At 34.8% G+C, this 16,277-nt stretch overlaps 1 protein-coding gene across 1 annotated transcript in view; it reads left to right on the top strand.

The window, feature by feature from the left end:
* GCSAML (germinal center associated signaling and motility like) overlaps positions 327–16,277 on the top strand; it is a 53,905-nt gene continuing 37,954 nt past the window's right edge. Inside the window, exon 1 of the mRNA XM_021083397.1 lies at positions 327–492. Coding sequence (XP_020939056.1) covers positions 464–492 — 29 coding nt within the window. The 5' untranslated portion in view covers positions 327–463. The remainder of the gene's footprint in view (positions 493–16,277) is intronic.

Raw genomic sequence — 16,277 nt, 5'->3', positions numbered from 1 at the left:
CATTTTATTTAATTATTATAAATAGAAGCACAAATAGACATTTTATTTTTAAATTTTTTCCTTCTTTTTCTTGGAAGAGGGTTTCTTTTTGTGTGTTTGGAAGAGGACAACATATTGGGAGTCTCAAGATTTCAGAATTCCCTGCCCTGTACATTCCTAAAACCCTGGGATTTGTTTGAAAAACAAAATTCACCCAGAGTGTTAGATTTATTTTCTCATGTTTCAGTCTGATTTTTTTCTACAATACACACACACACACCCTTTCCTTTTCCCCTCCCCTTCAGAATGGTTCCTGCCTTCCTACCATGCCCAGGCCCATCCCCTGGCAGCTTGTGGTTGGTGAAAACATAAGCCAGTGGTCAGATGCAACGTTCTGCCCTGTATCGTGGCCGTTGTTTCTTCGGTCAAGACACTCAAAGTGAAGTAAAACTAAGGATCTGAGAAACAGAGTTACACTGAGAGGATGGGAAATTATCTCCTGAGAGAACTCAGGTAAGTTCTGACTCTGGAAACAGCCCTTCTAAGGAGAAGGAGAACATAGAGAAGGCTAAGTATATGCATTTGGAATAGAAGGGCAACTATGCTTTAAGAAGGATGAACTTGAAGACAGCATCCTCTAAAAGAACAGAGACCTCCAACTTCACTTTCTCTTGCCTTACTTTGGAATCATGGTAGGCTGATAGATTTAGAAGAAGAAAGTACCAAAATGCCAGTCAGTTTGAACTGTATATAAACAAATACTTTTTTAAGAATCAGTATTGCCCCAGGTAATATTTGGAGCATTACACTGAGGTATATGGAATGACTGGCCAACAGGGACCTGCTGTATAGCACAGAGAACTCTACTCAATATTCTGTGATAATCTATGTGGGAAAATAAAAGAGAAAAACATTTTTGAGACAGTGGAAAAAAAGTTGGAGTGTTATTGCCTGGTTACATTTATGCTAAGCAAATCCTGTTTATCTGCAATTTACATTTAACTGTGCATCCTGTATTTTATCTGGCAACCTTGGTCTAAGGCCACTTGAATCTTTCTATACCTCTCTTTCCTTATCTGGGTAAAGTGCTTATACACACATTCATCAACTTCATGGGATCAGTATGAGACTAAACATACAGGTTCTTGTAAATTGTGGAAGCAAAATAATTCACTCAAATATTTTTAATTTAAGTAGTGCCTTTTGGGGTAATGTTTATGTCTATCCTCATCAAATGCTTTTGAATTTTTAGAACAGATGTGAATGATAGGCATTATTTTTTTTACATCTTGCTTAATATTAAAGGACTGCCTCTGTAGCACCCCACTCCCCTATCCACTCTCCCTAACACCTTCCAGAGAGTTTTATTAAATGACAAATAAATGAATATAACTTTAAGTTTAATATGCATTTGTTGCATTTATATATTGCAATGTAATTACCACCATAGCCCACACTTCTATCACCTCTACTCATTAATTATCATTTTTTTTGGTGCTGTGAACAATGAAATTCCTGTCTTGTAGCAATTTTGAAGTTTATAATATGGTATTGTTGACTATGATCACTATGTTGTGTATTAAATATCCAGGACTTACTGATTTTTCTAGTTGTAAGTTTGTACCCTTAAACAACATCTCCTCAATTCCCCTACTCTCCTCCCCCTGGTAATCACCATTCTACCCTATTTCTATGAGTTTGGCATTTTTCATTTTTTTTTTCTGTCACATCCATTACATGCATAAGTTCCTGGGCCAGGAATAAAACCTACGCCACAGAAATTACCGGAGCAGCAGCAGTGGCACTGCCAGATCCACAACCTGCTAGGCCACCATGAAACTTGGCTTTTGGTTTTTTAAGATTCCACATATAAGTCAGATCACACAGTTTTTACCTCTCTTTGTCTGACATACTTACTTAACATAATGCCTTTAAGTTCAATAGTGTTTTCATGAATGGTAGGATTTTCTTCTTTCTCATGGCTGAGTAGTATTCAGTATCTATTCATTATTGTGAACAATGCTACAATAAACATGGGAGTTCAGATGTCTTTTGGATATCCTGTTTTTACTTCTTTTGTATATACGTGCAGAAGTAGGATAACATGGTCCTGGATAATATGGTGATCTCATTTTTTCTTTTTCTTTTTTCCCATTATTTAATTTTATTGAAGGATAGTTGATTTACAATATTTTGATAATTTCTGATGTACAACAAAGTGATTTGGTTACACATATAGACATAGCCATTATTCTTCAGATTCTTTTCCCATATAGATTATCAGAGACAATCAGGCAGATTTCTTTGTGCTATGTTGTGATTCTATATTTAATTTTTAAAATTATTTTCCGTAGTGACTGAACTGCCAAGAGCATACAAGCATTTATTTTTCTCTACATCCTTGCCAACGCTTGATATATCTTGTCTTATTTTTCTCCCCCTTCTCTTGTCTTTTGACAGTAGCCACACTAATAGGTGTGATGTAATATCTCATTGTGGTTTTGATTGATTTGAATTTCCCTGATAGTGATGTTAAGCACTTTTTCATAAACCTGTTGGTCATTTGGATGTGTTCTTTCATACAACTGGATTGATCTTGCCACAAGACACTCTAATCATATTACTCCTGTGTTCCAATGGCTATATCCATTTCCCACTAGCTAACCTCTAAAGTGTAGACTGCTCATTTTGTAATTTAAAGTTTTGTATATTATGGGAGTTCCCATTGTGGCTCAGCAGTAACAAACCTGACTAGTATCCATGAGGATGTGGGTTTGATCCCTGGTCTTTGCTCAGTAAATTAAGGATCCAGCATTTCTGTGCGCTGTGGTGTAAGTTGCAGATGTCAGCAGCTGCATCTTTGATTTGACCCCTAGACTGGAAACTTCCATGTAGATCACATGTGGCCCTAAAAACCAAAAAAAGCGAAAAAACAAAAATAAGTTCTTGTATATTCTGTTTTAATGACTCCATCCTTCTGGTTCTCATCTCACTTTGGGCATTTCTTCCATTGTCTTGCTTAGCAACTCAAGTTTAATAAGCAATTCCTACCTAATAGGGCTTCTTTCAAAGGCAACTGTTATTTGAATATATTTTTGCAGCCCCTAATACCCCCCAAAGCAAAATAAGAATCTAAAGAATATATAACTTAGGTTAGTAAAAAAAATACTTTTCTGCCATTTCTGTCTTTTTTTTATTTCCTCAATACATTTTTTTTCTCCTGTACAGAATGGTGACCCAGTCATACACATGTATACATTTTTTTTCTCATACTATCTTCCACCATGTTTTATCCCAAGAGATTGGATATAATTTCCTGTGCTGTAAGTAGGACCTCATTGCTTATCCATTCTATTCTTAAAATTTACCAGTTAAGAGGAAATGAAGAGCTGAAATTCAGGAAAATAACCAAAATGAAAAAAGAATTTTTGTGAAAGTAAATCCATTTCCAGGGATTCATTTAAGTGTCATTTAGTTTACAAATATGGTATGGAAGAAGGATAAAACTATTCCCCCCAATGAAGTTTAGATCTACTCCTGGCCTCTTCTGGGAACCTCTCTGTCATTAAAGAATCTTGGAATACACTGTACATATTTGGAAATGGAGGAGACACAGAAACAGGGAGAGTAGTAATGGCTCTTAGGCGAAGGGGTACTGGAGATACGCAACTTCCTCCTGCAGCTGTCAAACAAATCCACATCAAATCTACCACATAGAGGAAACAGAAAAGATAAGAATCAGACTCTTCTCACCCCTTTTCCTTTCTCTTTGATAATATTTTTTAACTTTTTCCATATACAACCATTAACCCTGTGCTTCTGCATGGTGATTCACATAATGAAAGGCAGTGAGACTTGTATTAAAGATTTTCCAGTTTTAATTATCAGACTCTCTAATCCAATGGTGCTGAGAGGAAAGAGAAATGACATTTATTAAGCAACTGAAGAGTGCCAAAGATATTGTGGAGTTGGGTTAAATCCTCTTAGTGATACCATGAAGGAGACATTATTATCTCCATATTTATAAATTTTCACATTTAGGAGACCACAGTTTCAGTCTCACAGTTAGAAGAAGTGGTTAAGTCTTTAGATATGAATACAGAAAGTTTCCATATCCTTCAAGCCCCATCTGATTACTTGAGAAAGACCTTCTAGAATACTTCTTTCCAAGGAGAGGGTGAACCCAGGCTGTACTCCAGGCTTTTGGAACATGGGAGGGTGTGAAGCCTGCTGGAGGTTCTCAGGAGAATGAGGACATGCTGTGCAGCCTTCTGCCTCCTGCTCATCTTTAGGGTTCAACATTTACTACATAAGAACTCTTTACTTCTTCTGGAAATCTACAGCTGACATCTGCATGACATGAGGAATGCATGAATCTTCTCTCCACCAATGATAGAGTTTAGGATGCACTACTTAAAACTCTGGCACTGTAGTATAATGACTATCTTAGGCTAAAGGGGTTTGAAGAAACAGCAGTAGCAGGATGGTTTTTCTTATCTCCTCACATTTGCCTTTATTTCCTAAAAGCAGCAGATAAACCTCTCATGTGAAAGATGGTCTCCCTGTACCAGTAGAAAGGGAGACATTCCTATAATCAGAGATGAGGAATTTAGGGTCAAGATAACTATATAAACAAACCTAGTTACATCTTCACCACTTACCAGCCATTGCTCAAATCCCTCTGCCTTTTTACTTTTTTTCCTTTACAAATTTATTGTTTCTTTGTCTAAAAGGCATAAAAGCTTTCTGTCCTGAGCATTTCTTCTGGTCTTCATTCTCCTGTGAAGGCTCCCATGTATATGTAAAAATTCAATGAATTTTTATGCTTTTCTTATGCTAGTCTGTTTTATGCCAGTTTAATTTTTAGACCCAGAGATCGACTGATCTATCTATCTATCTATCTATCTATCTATCTATCTATCTATCTATCTATCTATCTATCATCTATCTATCTAACTATCTGAAGTTTGTATGTATATATGCGTACACCAAGCAAACAAGCTCTGAGTGACTAAAAATAATAGGGCAATTTATTAATAATGGCACAAATATTTCAGAAGAATAGATTAATGTTTTTATTGTTCTTTATAATCTTGAATACCTTATGATTTTTGTATGACACATCCTTTCATTGATGATAGTTTAAAGGAAGATTTAGTAACAGAAAATATATACTGCCTCCCATGGAATTTGACCCAGTCTAAATTTCCTTGGGAAACATGGGTTTAGAACTTATTTTTTGGAGAAAACTTCGTAACTAAATCCCCATAACTGTTCATAAAGAAGCCATGTGTTCCTGCTCAGGGCTAAAATAATCAAATTAAAACTTTGATATTCCCCCAGAGAACAAAGTTTTTGTGTGCCTCTGACTTTAGCAAAAAGGAAAGAGTAAACAAAACAAAGAAAAAGCAAATGGGCCTTAAGAGGAAATTTATTCCCATCTCATCATTCTTCCATTACTATAAAAGTTGTATTCAGGACCAAAAAAGTGCTTGGCCAGACATCAGAGACTAGAGCATCTGAGGCAAAGTACCAAGGCTGAATCAAGTGACTATTCCATGTGTAGATGATAACATAGCTAGCTTTACGCTCTTTATTATTACTATATAATAGTTAAACTATGGTAGGATATAAAGCTTTTGGGTGGTGCCATTTTACCTTCCAAAAGGCAGAAAGAAAAAATGGGATGTAAATTTTCAAAAGTAACCACTCTTTGTGACCATTGAAAGATATTTTGCATTTCCACTTTCACTCAATTTCTTTTAAAAAATATATTGGAGTATAGTTGACTAATAATGTTGTATTTGTTTTAGATGTATGGCAGAGTGAATGTCAAACATATAAATACAAATATATAAATATATCCATTTTTTCCCACATGGATTATTACAAACTATTGAGTAGACTTTCCTGTGTTATACAGTAGGTTTCTTATTAATCATCTATTTTATAACATAGTTGTGTATATATTATTCTGATCCTCCTAATTCCTCCCTTCCTCCTATGATAGCCATAAGATTGGTTATGAAATCTGTGAATTTGTTTCTATTTTATAAATACTTATTTTGTTTCCTTAAAAGGATTCAGTATAAAAGTGATATTATATGATACTTGGCTTTCTCTGTCTGACTGGCTTCAATCAGTGTGATAATCTATAAATCTATCCATGTTGCTGCAAATGGCATTATTTAACTCTTTTTTATGGATGAATAATATTCCATTGTATAGATGCACCACATCTTCTTTATCCATTCCTCTGTTGGTGGACATTTAGATTGCTTCCATGTCCTGGCTATTGTAAATAGTGCTGGTGTGAACATTGGGGTGATTGCAAATTTTGTATTATCATTTTTTTGGGATATATACACAAGAGAGGGATTGCTAGATCATATACCAGTTCTATATTTAGATTTAAAAGATATAGTTGATTTAACAATTTTCTGTTAATTCTGCTGTAAAGCAAAGTGACAAAATGACATATATACATACATTCTTTTTCTCATATTATCTTCTATTATCTTCCATCAAAAATGATTGCGTATAATTCTGTGATATACAACAGGATCTAATTATTTATCCACTCCAAATACAATAGTTGGCATCTACTAACCCCAAACTTTCTATCCATTCTACTCCCTCAATACCACAGCAAACATAAGTATGTTCTCTATGTCCATGAGTTTGTTTTTGTTCTTTAGATAGATTCATTTTTGACATATTTTATATTCCACATGTAAGTGATATCAGATGATATTTGTCTTTCTGACAACTTCACTTTGTATGAGAATCTATAGTTCCATCCATGTTGCTGCGAATGGTATTATTTTGCTCTTTTTATGGCTGAGTAATATTCCATTGTGTATATGTACTACATTCTTTCTTCCTTTCTTTCTTTCTTTCTTTCTTTCTTTCTTTCTTTCTTTCTTTCTTTCTTTCTTTCTTTCTTTCTTTCTTTCTTTCTTTCTTTCTTATTTATTTTGTACTACATCTTCTTAAGCCATTAATCTGTCAATGGACATTTTGGTTGTTTCATGTCTTGGCTATTGTAAATAGTGCTTCAATGAACATAGGGGTGAATGTATCTTTTTGAATGAAAGTTTTGTCCAGATATATTACCAGAAGTGGGATTGCTAGATCATATGGTAGTTCTATGTTTAGTTTTCTGAGGTAGCTCCATACTGTTTTCCATAGTGGTTGTCCCAATTTACCTTATCATCAGCAGTATTAGGAGGATTCCCATTTCTGGTTGTACAAATTTACTTTCTCACCAGGAGTATAGGAGGGTTCTCCACATCCTCTCCAGTATTTACTGTTTGTAGATTTTTGATGATGGCCACTCTGACTGGTATGAGGTGATATATCACCTTGCTTTGATTTGCATTTCTATAATGATTAGTGATGTTGAGAATTTTTTTTTTCATGTGTTTTTTGGCCATCCATATGTCTTCTTTGGAGAAATGTCTACTTAGATCTTCTGCCCACTTTTTTTTTGTTTTTTTATATAAAACTACATGAGATGTTTGTATATTTTAGAACTTAATCCCTTGTCAGTTTTGCATTTGCAAAGATTTTTTTTCCCCACTATGTGGGTTTTCTTTTCTTTTCTTTTTTTTTTTTTACTGTTTTCCTTTGCTGTGCAAAAGCTTAAGTCTGGGAGTTCCCACTGTGGCTTAGTGGTAACAAACCCAACTAGTATATGGGTTTGATCCCTGGCCCTGCTTGGTAGGTTAAGGATCTGCATTGCTGTGATCTGTGGTGTGGGTTGCAGACATGGCTTGGATCTGATGTTGCTGTGTCTGTGGCATAGCCTGGCAGATGCAGCTCCAATGTGGCCCCTAGCTTGGGAACTTCCATATGCTTCAAGTGTGGCCCTAAAAGGAAAAATAAAAAAGCGTAAGTCTAATTGGGTCCCATTGGTTTATTTTTATTTTTATTTTCATTACTCTAGGAGGTATATCAAACAGGATATTGTTGCAATTCCTGTCAAAGTGTGTTATGCCTGTTTTCCTCAAGGAGTTCATTAAATTTCTAATGAAGTTGCAAATACTTTAAAAGTTAAGAAAGGAACAAGAAAATCATCACTAAGAGGGAAACTGAAGATAGGTATAAGGTATAAATATGATGCAGCCTGGGTTTAAATCTCTGTCCAGAGATTCACCTGCTTATTTTTAAAATTTTAGATTATCAAATTAATCATACTACAGAATTCTTATTTACTTTATTATTATTTATTACTTTCTTCTATTTATTGAGATGCAATTGACAGAACATCATATTGAATTTGGGTGTACAATATAATGATTCAATATTTGTATATATTGCAAAATATTTACTACAATAAGTTTAGTTAACATCTATCACCTCACACACATACAATTTTTTGTGTGTGGTGAGAACTTTTAAGATTTTTCTCTCTTAGCAATTTTCCAATCTGCAATACAATAGCCATCATGTATGATAGCTATCATGCTGTACATTACATTCCCAAGACTTATTTACTTTATAAGCAGAAATTGTACCTTTTGACCACCTTCATATATTTTTTCAACTTCCCTCCCCTCATTTTTGGTAGCCACCAATCTGTTCTCTGTGTCTATTATGTGTTGGTTATTTTTAGATTCCACATGTGAAATCATATGTTGTCTTTCTGTTTGGCTTATTTCACTAAACATAACATTCTCTAGGTCCATCCATGTGGCTGCAAATGGCAGAAATTGATTCTTTAATATAATTAATATTCAATTAAATATATCTCTATCTATGTCCATATATATCTAACATATTCTGTATCCATTCATCTGCTGATGGTCACATAGGTTGCTTTCTCACATATATCCTCCATCATGTTCCTTTACAAGTGACTAGATATAGTTTCCTATACTATAGGGCATGGTTTCATTGCTAATCCACTCCAAATGCAATAGTTAGCATCTACTAACACCAAACTCCCAGTCCATCCTACTCCCTCCCCTTCACCCTTGGCAACCACAAGCCTATTCTCCATGTCTATGAATTTGTTTCTTTTCTGTGGACAAGTTTATTTGTGCCATGCATTAGATTACAGATATGTGGTATCATATGGGATTTGTTTTTCTCCTTCTGACTTCATTTCATATGAAAATTTCTAGTTATATCCATGTTGCTGCAAATGGGATTAATTTTTCTTTTTTATGGCTGAGTAGTATTCTGTTGTATATATGTACCACATCTTCTTAATCCATTCATCTGTCAATGGATGTTTATGTTGTTTCCGTGTCTTGACCATTGTGAATAGTGCTGCGATGAACATAGGTGTGTGTGTATATTTTTGAATGAAATTTCTTCAGATATATGGCCAGAAGTGGGATTGTTGGATCATACATTAGTTCTATATTTAGTTTTCTGAGGTACCTCCGTTCTGTTTTCCATAGTGGTTGTACCAATTTACATCCCCACCAACAGTGTTGAAGTGTTCCCTTTACTCCACTCCCTCTCCAGCATTTGCTATTTGTAGACTTATTTTGTAGACTTAATATTTGTAGACTCTGACCAGTGTGAGGTGTTACCTCATAGTAGTTTGGGGATGCATTTCTCTAATAGTGATTTTGAGTATTTTTAATGTGCCTATTGGCCATCTGTATACCTTCTTTGGAGGAATGTCTATTCAAGCTTTGTGCTCATTTTTCAATTTGGTTTTGGTTTTTTTTTTCTGTTGAGTTGTATAAGTTGTTTGTATGTTTTGGAGATTAAAAGCATGTCAGATGCATTGTTTGCAACAATTTTCTGTCATTCCGTAGGCTGTAATTTTTTTATGTTTTTTTATGCCAAAAATTTTAGGTTTGATTAAGTCCTATTGGTTTATTTTTATTTTTATTTCTATTGCCTAGGGAGACTGACCTAAGAAACCATTTGTGCATTTGATGTCAGAAAATGTTTTGCCTATGTTCTCTGCCAGGAGTTTTATAGTGTCTTGTTTTGTGATTAAGTTTTTAAGCCATATTGAGTTTATTTTTGTGCGTGTTGTGAGGGTGTGTTCTAGTTTCATAGATTTACATGTAGCTGTCTAGCTTTTCCAGCACTACTTCCTGAAGAGACTGTTTTCCCCATTTTATATTCTTGCCTCATTTGTTTAAGATTAATTGACCACAGGAGTCCGAGTTTATATCTGGCTTCTCTATTCTGTTCTTTTGGTCTTTATGTCTGTTTTTGTATAAGTGCCACACTGTCTTGATTGCTGTGGCTTTGTAATATTGTCTGAAGTCTGGGAGAGTTTTTGTTCCTGCTACTGTTTTTTTTTCCCTCAGGATTATTTAGCAATTCTGGATCTTTTATGTTTCCACATGACATTTTTGGATTGTTTGTTCTATTTTTGTGAAAAATGTCATGTGTAATTTGAGGTGGTTTGGATTGAATCTGTAGATTGCTTTGGGTAGTATGGCCATTTAAAAAACATTAATTGTTCCAATTCAGGAGCATGGAATATCTTTCATGTCTTTGAATCCTCTTTAATTTCCTTGATTAATGCTTTATAGTTCTCTTCATATAAGTCTTTCACCTCTGTGGTCAAGTTTATTCCTAGGTATTTAATTTTTGAGGTGCAATTTTAAAAGGTATTACATTTTTATATTCCTTTTCCAGTATTTCGTTGTTAGTATACAGAAATACACCTGATTTCTGAATTTCAATCCTGTATCCTGCTACTTTGCTGAATTCATTGTTTAGTTTGTGTAGTTTTTGTGTTGTGTCCTTAGGGTTTTTTTTTTTTAATATGTGGTATCATGTCATCTGCATAGAGTGACAATTTTTCCTCTTCTCTTCCTATTTGAATACATTTATTTCTTTTGTTTATCTGATTGATGTGGCTAAGACTTCCAAAACTACGTTGAATAAAAGTGGTGAGAGTGAGCATCCTTGTCTTGATCCAGATTTTAATGGGAGTTTTTTAGCTTTTCTGCATTGATTATGATATTGGCTCTGGGTTTGTCATAAATAGCTTTTATTATGTTAAGGTATGTTCCCTCTATACCCACTTTGGTAAGAGTTTTATCATTTATGGATGTTGGATTTTGTCAAATGATTTTTCTGCATCTATTGAGATGATCTTGTGGCTTTTGACTTTTGTTAATGTGGTGTATGACATTGATTTGCTTATGTTGAACAAGGCTATGTTAATGTGGGATGAATCCCACGTGGTGCATGATCTTTTTTATAGGTAGTTGGATTAGGTTGGCTCAATGTTTGTTGAGAATTTTCATGTCTATATTCATCAAAGATATTTGCCTATAATTTTCTTTTTTGGTAATATTTTTGTCCGGTTTTGGTATTAGGGTGATGGTGGTTTCATAGAATGTCTTTGGGGTTATTCCTTTTTCTTTAATCTTTTGGAAAGTTTAAGAAAGTTTGGCATAATTTCTTCTATGTAGGTTTAGTAGAATTCTCCTGTGAAGCTATCTATTTCTTCTTGACTCAGTATTGGCAGGCTGTATGTCTGAAAAGTTATCTATTTCTTCTAGATTGTCAAATTTGTTGGCATATAATTGGTCATAGTATTCTCTTTTTTTTTGTATTTCTGCAGTGTCCATTGAGATTTCTCCTTTTTCATTCCTTATTTTTTTTTAAATTTGAGTCATGCCTCTTCTCATCTTGGTGAGTATGGCCAGGGGTTTGTCAATTTTGTTTACCCTTTCAGAAAACTAGCTCTTGCTTTTATTGATTTTTCTATTGTTTTTTTTCAAACTCTATTTTATTGATTTCCTCTGTGATAGTTATGACTTCCTTTTGTCTGCTGACTTTTGGTTTTGTTTGTTCTCTTTTTCTCAGTCTTTTAGGTGGTAGGTTATGTTGTCAATTTGAGATTTTTCTTCTTTTCTGAGGAAGGCCTGTATTGTTATGAATTTCCCTCTAAGAATGGCTTTGGCAGCATCCCATAGATTTTGAATGGTTGTGTTTCCATTACCCTTTGGCTCAAGGTACTTTTTAATTTCTCATTTGATTTCCTAGTTAATCCATTGGTTTTTTAATTTTATTTATTATTTCAATTTTTAATGATTTTTATTTTTTCCAATTGTAGCTAGTATACAGTGTTCTGTCAATTTTACACTGTATAGCATGGTGACCCAGTTACACATACATGTATGCATTCTTTTTTTATCACATTATCATGCTCCATTATAAATGACTAAACATAGTGCCCAGGGCTACACAGCAGGATCTCATTGCTAATCCATTCCAAAGGGAATAGTTTGTATCTATTAACCCCAAGCTCCCCAACCACCCCACTCCTTCCCCCTCCCCTTTGGAAACCACAAGTCTATTCTTCAAGTCCCTGATTTTCCTTTCTGTGGAAAGGTTCATTTGTGCCTTATATCAGATTCCAGATATCTGATATCATATGGTATTTGTATTTCTCTTTCTGACTTACTTCACTCAGGATAGGAGTCTAATTCCATCCACGTTGCTTCAAATGGCATTATTTCCTTCTTTTTTATGGATGAGTAGTATTCCATTGTGTATATATATAACACATTTTCCTAATCCAACAGTCTGTTGATGGACATTTGGGTTGTTTCCTTGTCTTGGCTGTTGTGAATACTGCTGTAATGAACATACTCATGCATATGTCTTTTTCAAGGAAATCTTTGTCCAAATAAATGCCCAGGAGTGGGACTGCTGGGTCATAGGGTAGTTCTATGTATAGATTTCTAAGGTATCTCCAGACTGTTTTCCATAGTGGTTGTACTAGCTTACATTTCCACCAATAGTGCAGGAATGTTCCCTTTTTTCCACACCCCCTCTGGCATTTGTTATTTGTTGACTTGCTAATGATGGCCATTCTGACTGATGTTAGGTGGTATCTCATGGTAGTTTTGATTTGCATTTCTCTAATAATCAGGGATGTTGAGCATTTTTTAATGTGCTTATTGGGCATCTGTATATCTTTGAGAAATGTCTATTCAGATCTTTTTCCCATTTTCCCATTGGGTGGTTGGCTTTTTTGCTGTTCAGTTGTATAAATTGTTTGTGTATTCTAGAGATTAGGTCCTTGTCAGTTGCATCATTTGGAACTATTTTCTCCCATTCTATAATTTGACTTTTTGTTTTCTTTTGGGTTTCCTTTGCTGTGCAAAAGCTTTTCAGTTTGACTAGGTCCCATTGGTTTATTTTTGCTTTTCTTTCTGTTGCTTTGGGAGATTGACCTGAGAAAACATTTGTCAGGTTGATGTCAGAGAATGTTTTGCCTGTGTTCTCTTCCAGGAGTTTGATGGCATCTTGTCTTTATATTTAAGTCTTTCAGCCATTTTGAGTTCATTTTTGTGCATGGTATAAGGCTGTGTTCTAGTTTCATTGATTAGCATGAAGTTGTCCAGGTTTCCCAGCAATACTTGCTGAAAAGATTGTATTTTTCCCACTTTATGTTCTTGCCTCCTTTGTCAGAGATTAATTGACCATAGGTGTCTGGGTTTATTTCAGGGTTCTCTGTTCTGTTCCATGGGTCTGTATGTCTGTTTTGGTACCAGTACAACACTGTCTTGATGACTGTGGCTTTGTTATGAGAGAAAACTGACTACATGGAGATGAAACAACATGCTACCAAAAATCCAATGGGTGTAATTGTTTTTTAAGCTGTTCCAGTTGACCAATTTGTTTTTTAATAGCATGTTGTTTCATCTCCATGTAGTCAGTTTTTTCTCATTTCTCTTCCTGTGGTTGATTTCTAGTTTCATGCCTTTGTGATCAGAGAAGATACTTGAAATAATTTCTATACTCTTAAATTTGTTGAAGTTAGTGTTATGCCCCAGTATGTGGTCAATTATTGATAATATTCCATGTGTACTTGACAAGAATGTATATTCTAATGTTTTTGGATATTATGTCCTGAAAATGTCAATGAAGGCACACTTTTCTACTGTATCATTTAGGGTCTCTGTTGCTTTATTGATTTTCTCTCTAGAGGTTCTCACCTTTGCTCTGAGTGGAGCATTAAGTCTCCTATTATTATTTGCTCTGAGTGGAGTGTTAAGTCTCCTAATATAATTGTATTACCATCGATTTCTCCTTTTATGTCTGTTAGTGTTTGTTGTATGTATTTGGGTGCTTCTATATTAGGGACATGTATTTTGATGACTGTAATATCCTCTTCTTTTTTTTTTTGTCTTTTGTCTTTTTTGTTGTTGTTGTTGTTGCTATTTCTTGGGCCGCTCCCGGGGCATATGGAGATTCCCAGGCTAGGGGTTGAATCGGAGCTGTAGCCACCAGCCTACGCCAGAGCCACAGCAACGCAGGATCCGAGCCGCGTCTGCAACCTACACCACAGCTCACGGCAACGCCGGATCGTTAACCCACTGAGCAAGGGCAGGGACCGAACCCGCAACCTCATGGTTCCTAGTCGGATTCGTTAACCACTGCGCCACAACAGGAACTCCTATCCTCTTCTTGAATGGATCCTTTTATTATTAAATAGTTTCTTTCTTTGTCTTTCTTTATGGCCTTAATTTTAAAGTCTATTTTGTATGATATGAGTATTACAACTCCTGCTTTCTGGTCTTTTCCTTTCGCATGAAGTATCTTTACTGTCTCCTCACTTTCAATTTATATGTGTCCTTCTCCCAAAGTTGAGTCTCTTGTAGGCAAAATATTATTGGGTCTTGTTTATTTTACTCAGTCTTCCACTCTATATCTTTTGATGGGAGAATTCAATCCATAGACAATTATGGTAATTATTGATAAATATGTATTTATTGCCATTTTAAACTTTTTTTTTCTAGTTGATTCATTGTTTCTTTTTTGTTCCTTCCTTTTTTTGGTTGGATGATTTCCTTTTATTTTACACCTGTGTCCTCCTTTTTTTAGTTTTTGTGAATGTATTGTTTGCTTTTGATTTGTTGTTGCCTTGTTTTTCAAGTTTGTTAACCCTTTCCCATATCTGATGATTTATCCTGATAGACATATAAGCTCAAATGAATCCTATAAAAAAGCAGTCTAGATTTTCTTACTTTCCTTCCCCACATTCTATGATTTTGATGTCCTTTTTAAACGTCTTCATATTTGTTCTTTTACTGTTCCTTGGGTTTATCATTGCTTTTACAGTAGTTTTTTTTCCCCCTTTAAATCTGTATAGTGGCTTATTTAAGTGATTGTTTTCCACCTATTATTTCCTCCATCCTGTATCTTCTTACTTCTTTTTTATTTAGAGGAGCCCTTTCAGTATTTCTTTTAGAATGGATTTAATATTGATGTATTCTTTTACCTTTTGTTTGCTTGTGGAATTCTTTATTTATCCTTCTGTTTTAACATGATATTCTTGTTGGGTAGAGTATTCTACACTGCAAAACTTTCCCTTTTAGAACTTTGAATATATATTGCCACTCTTTTGGCTTGTGGTGTTTCTGTAGAGAAATCAACAGATAGCCTTATGGAGGTTCCCTTATAATTAACTTTTTGTGTTTCTCTTGCTTCCTTTAGAATCCTATTCTTATAATTAAGTTTTGTCATTTTTATCACAATATGTCTTGCTATGGTTCTGTTTGGGTTGAAAGGTTTTTGGGCCTTCTATACTTCCTGTACCTTTATATCTCTTTACTTTAGGTTTGGAAAGTTTTTATCCATTTCTTCAAATATATTTTCAGTCCTCATTTCTTTTTCTTCTCCTTTTGGAATCACTATTATGCATAGATTTTTTTTGGTTTATAGTACCCCATAGATCTCTTATACTGCTTTCATATTTTTTTATTTGGTTTTCTGTCTTCTCTGCTCTCCTGCTTGCATGACTTCCATTATTCTGTCTTCCAAGTCACTAATTTGTTCCTCTGCATTATTACTTCTGCTCTTCAGTGCCCCTAACACAGCTTGTGCCACTGAAAATGAATTTTCTAATTTTTCTTGGCTCCTCCTTGTATTTTCTAGTTCCTTTCTGAAGTAATGTGCATTACTTTTCATATCCTCTATAATTCCTGCATAGTTAATCTTAATTCCTTCAGTATTTTCACTATTTCCTTTTTGAACTTAGAATCTTAGACTGCAAAGGTCTGTTTCCTTGTTTGCTCCTTCAGGTGAATTCTCCCATTTTTTAACCAGAATGGTTCCCAAGCTTCCTCATTTAGCCTATATTTTTCCTTTTCTGCGAGTTTAGGGAAATCAACTGATGTCATCTTGTAGTGCTATTTATATTGTGAGAACACCCATGGGAATTTTGTAAGGGCTTACTATATTTTTTTTTGTTTTGGTGTGAGGGCTGCTTTGGTGTCTCTTTCCTTGTGTGTGCAAACTGTCATCCCCTTAAAAGGATACTGTGTGTGCTTCCAGGGAGATGGAGGCAATGG

This window comes from Sus scrofa, chromosome 2, assembly GCF_000003025.6.
Source record: "Sus scrofa isolate TJ Tabasco breed Duroc chromosome 2, Sscrofa11.1, whole genome shotgun sequence".
NCBI lineage: Eukaryota > Metazoa > Chordata > Mammalia > Artiodactyla > Suidae > Sus > Sus scrofa.
The sequence above is the reverse complement of the archived record's forward strand: the minus strand, read 5'-3'. Positions and strand labels throughout refer to the sequence as shown.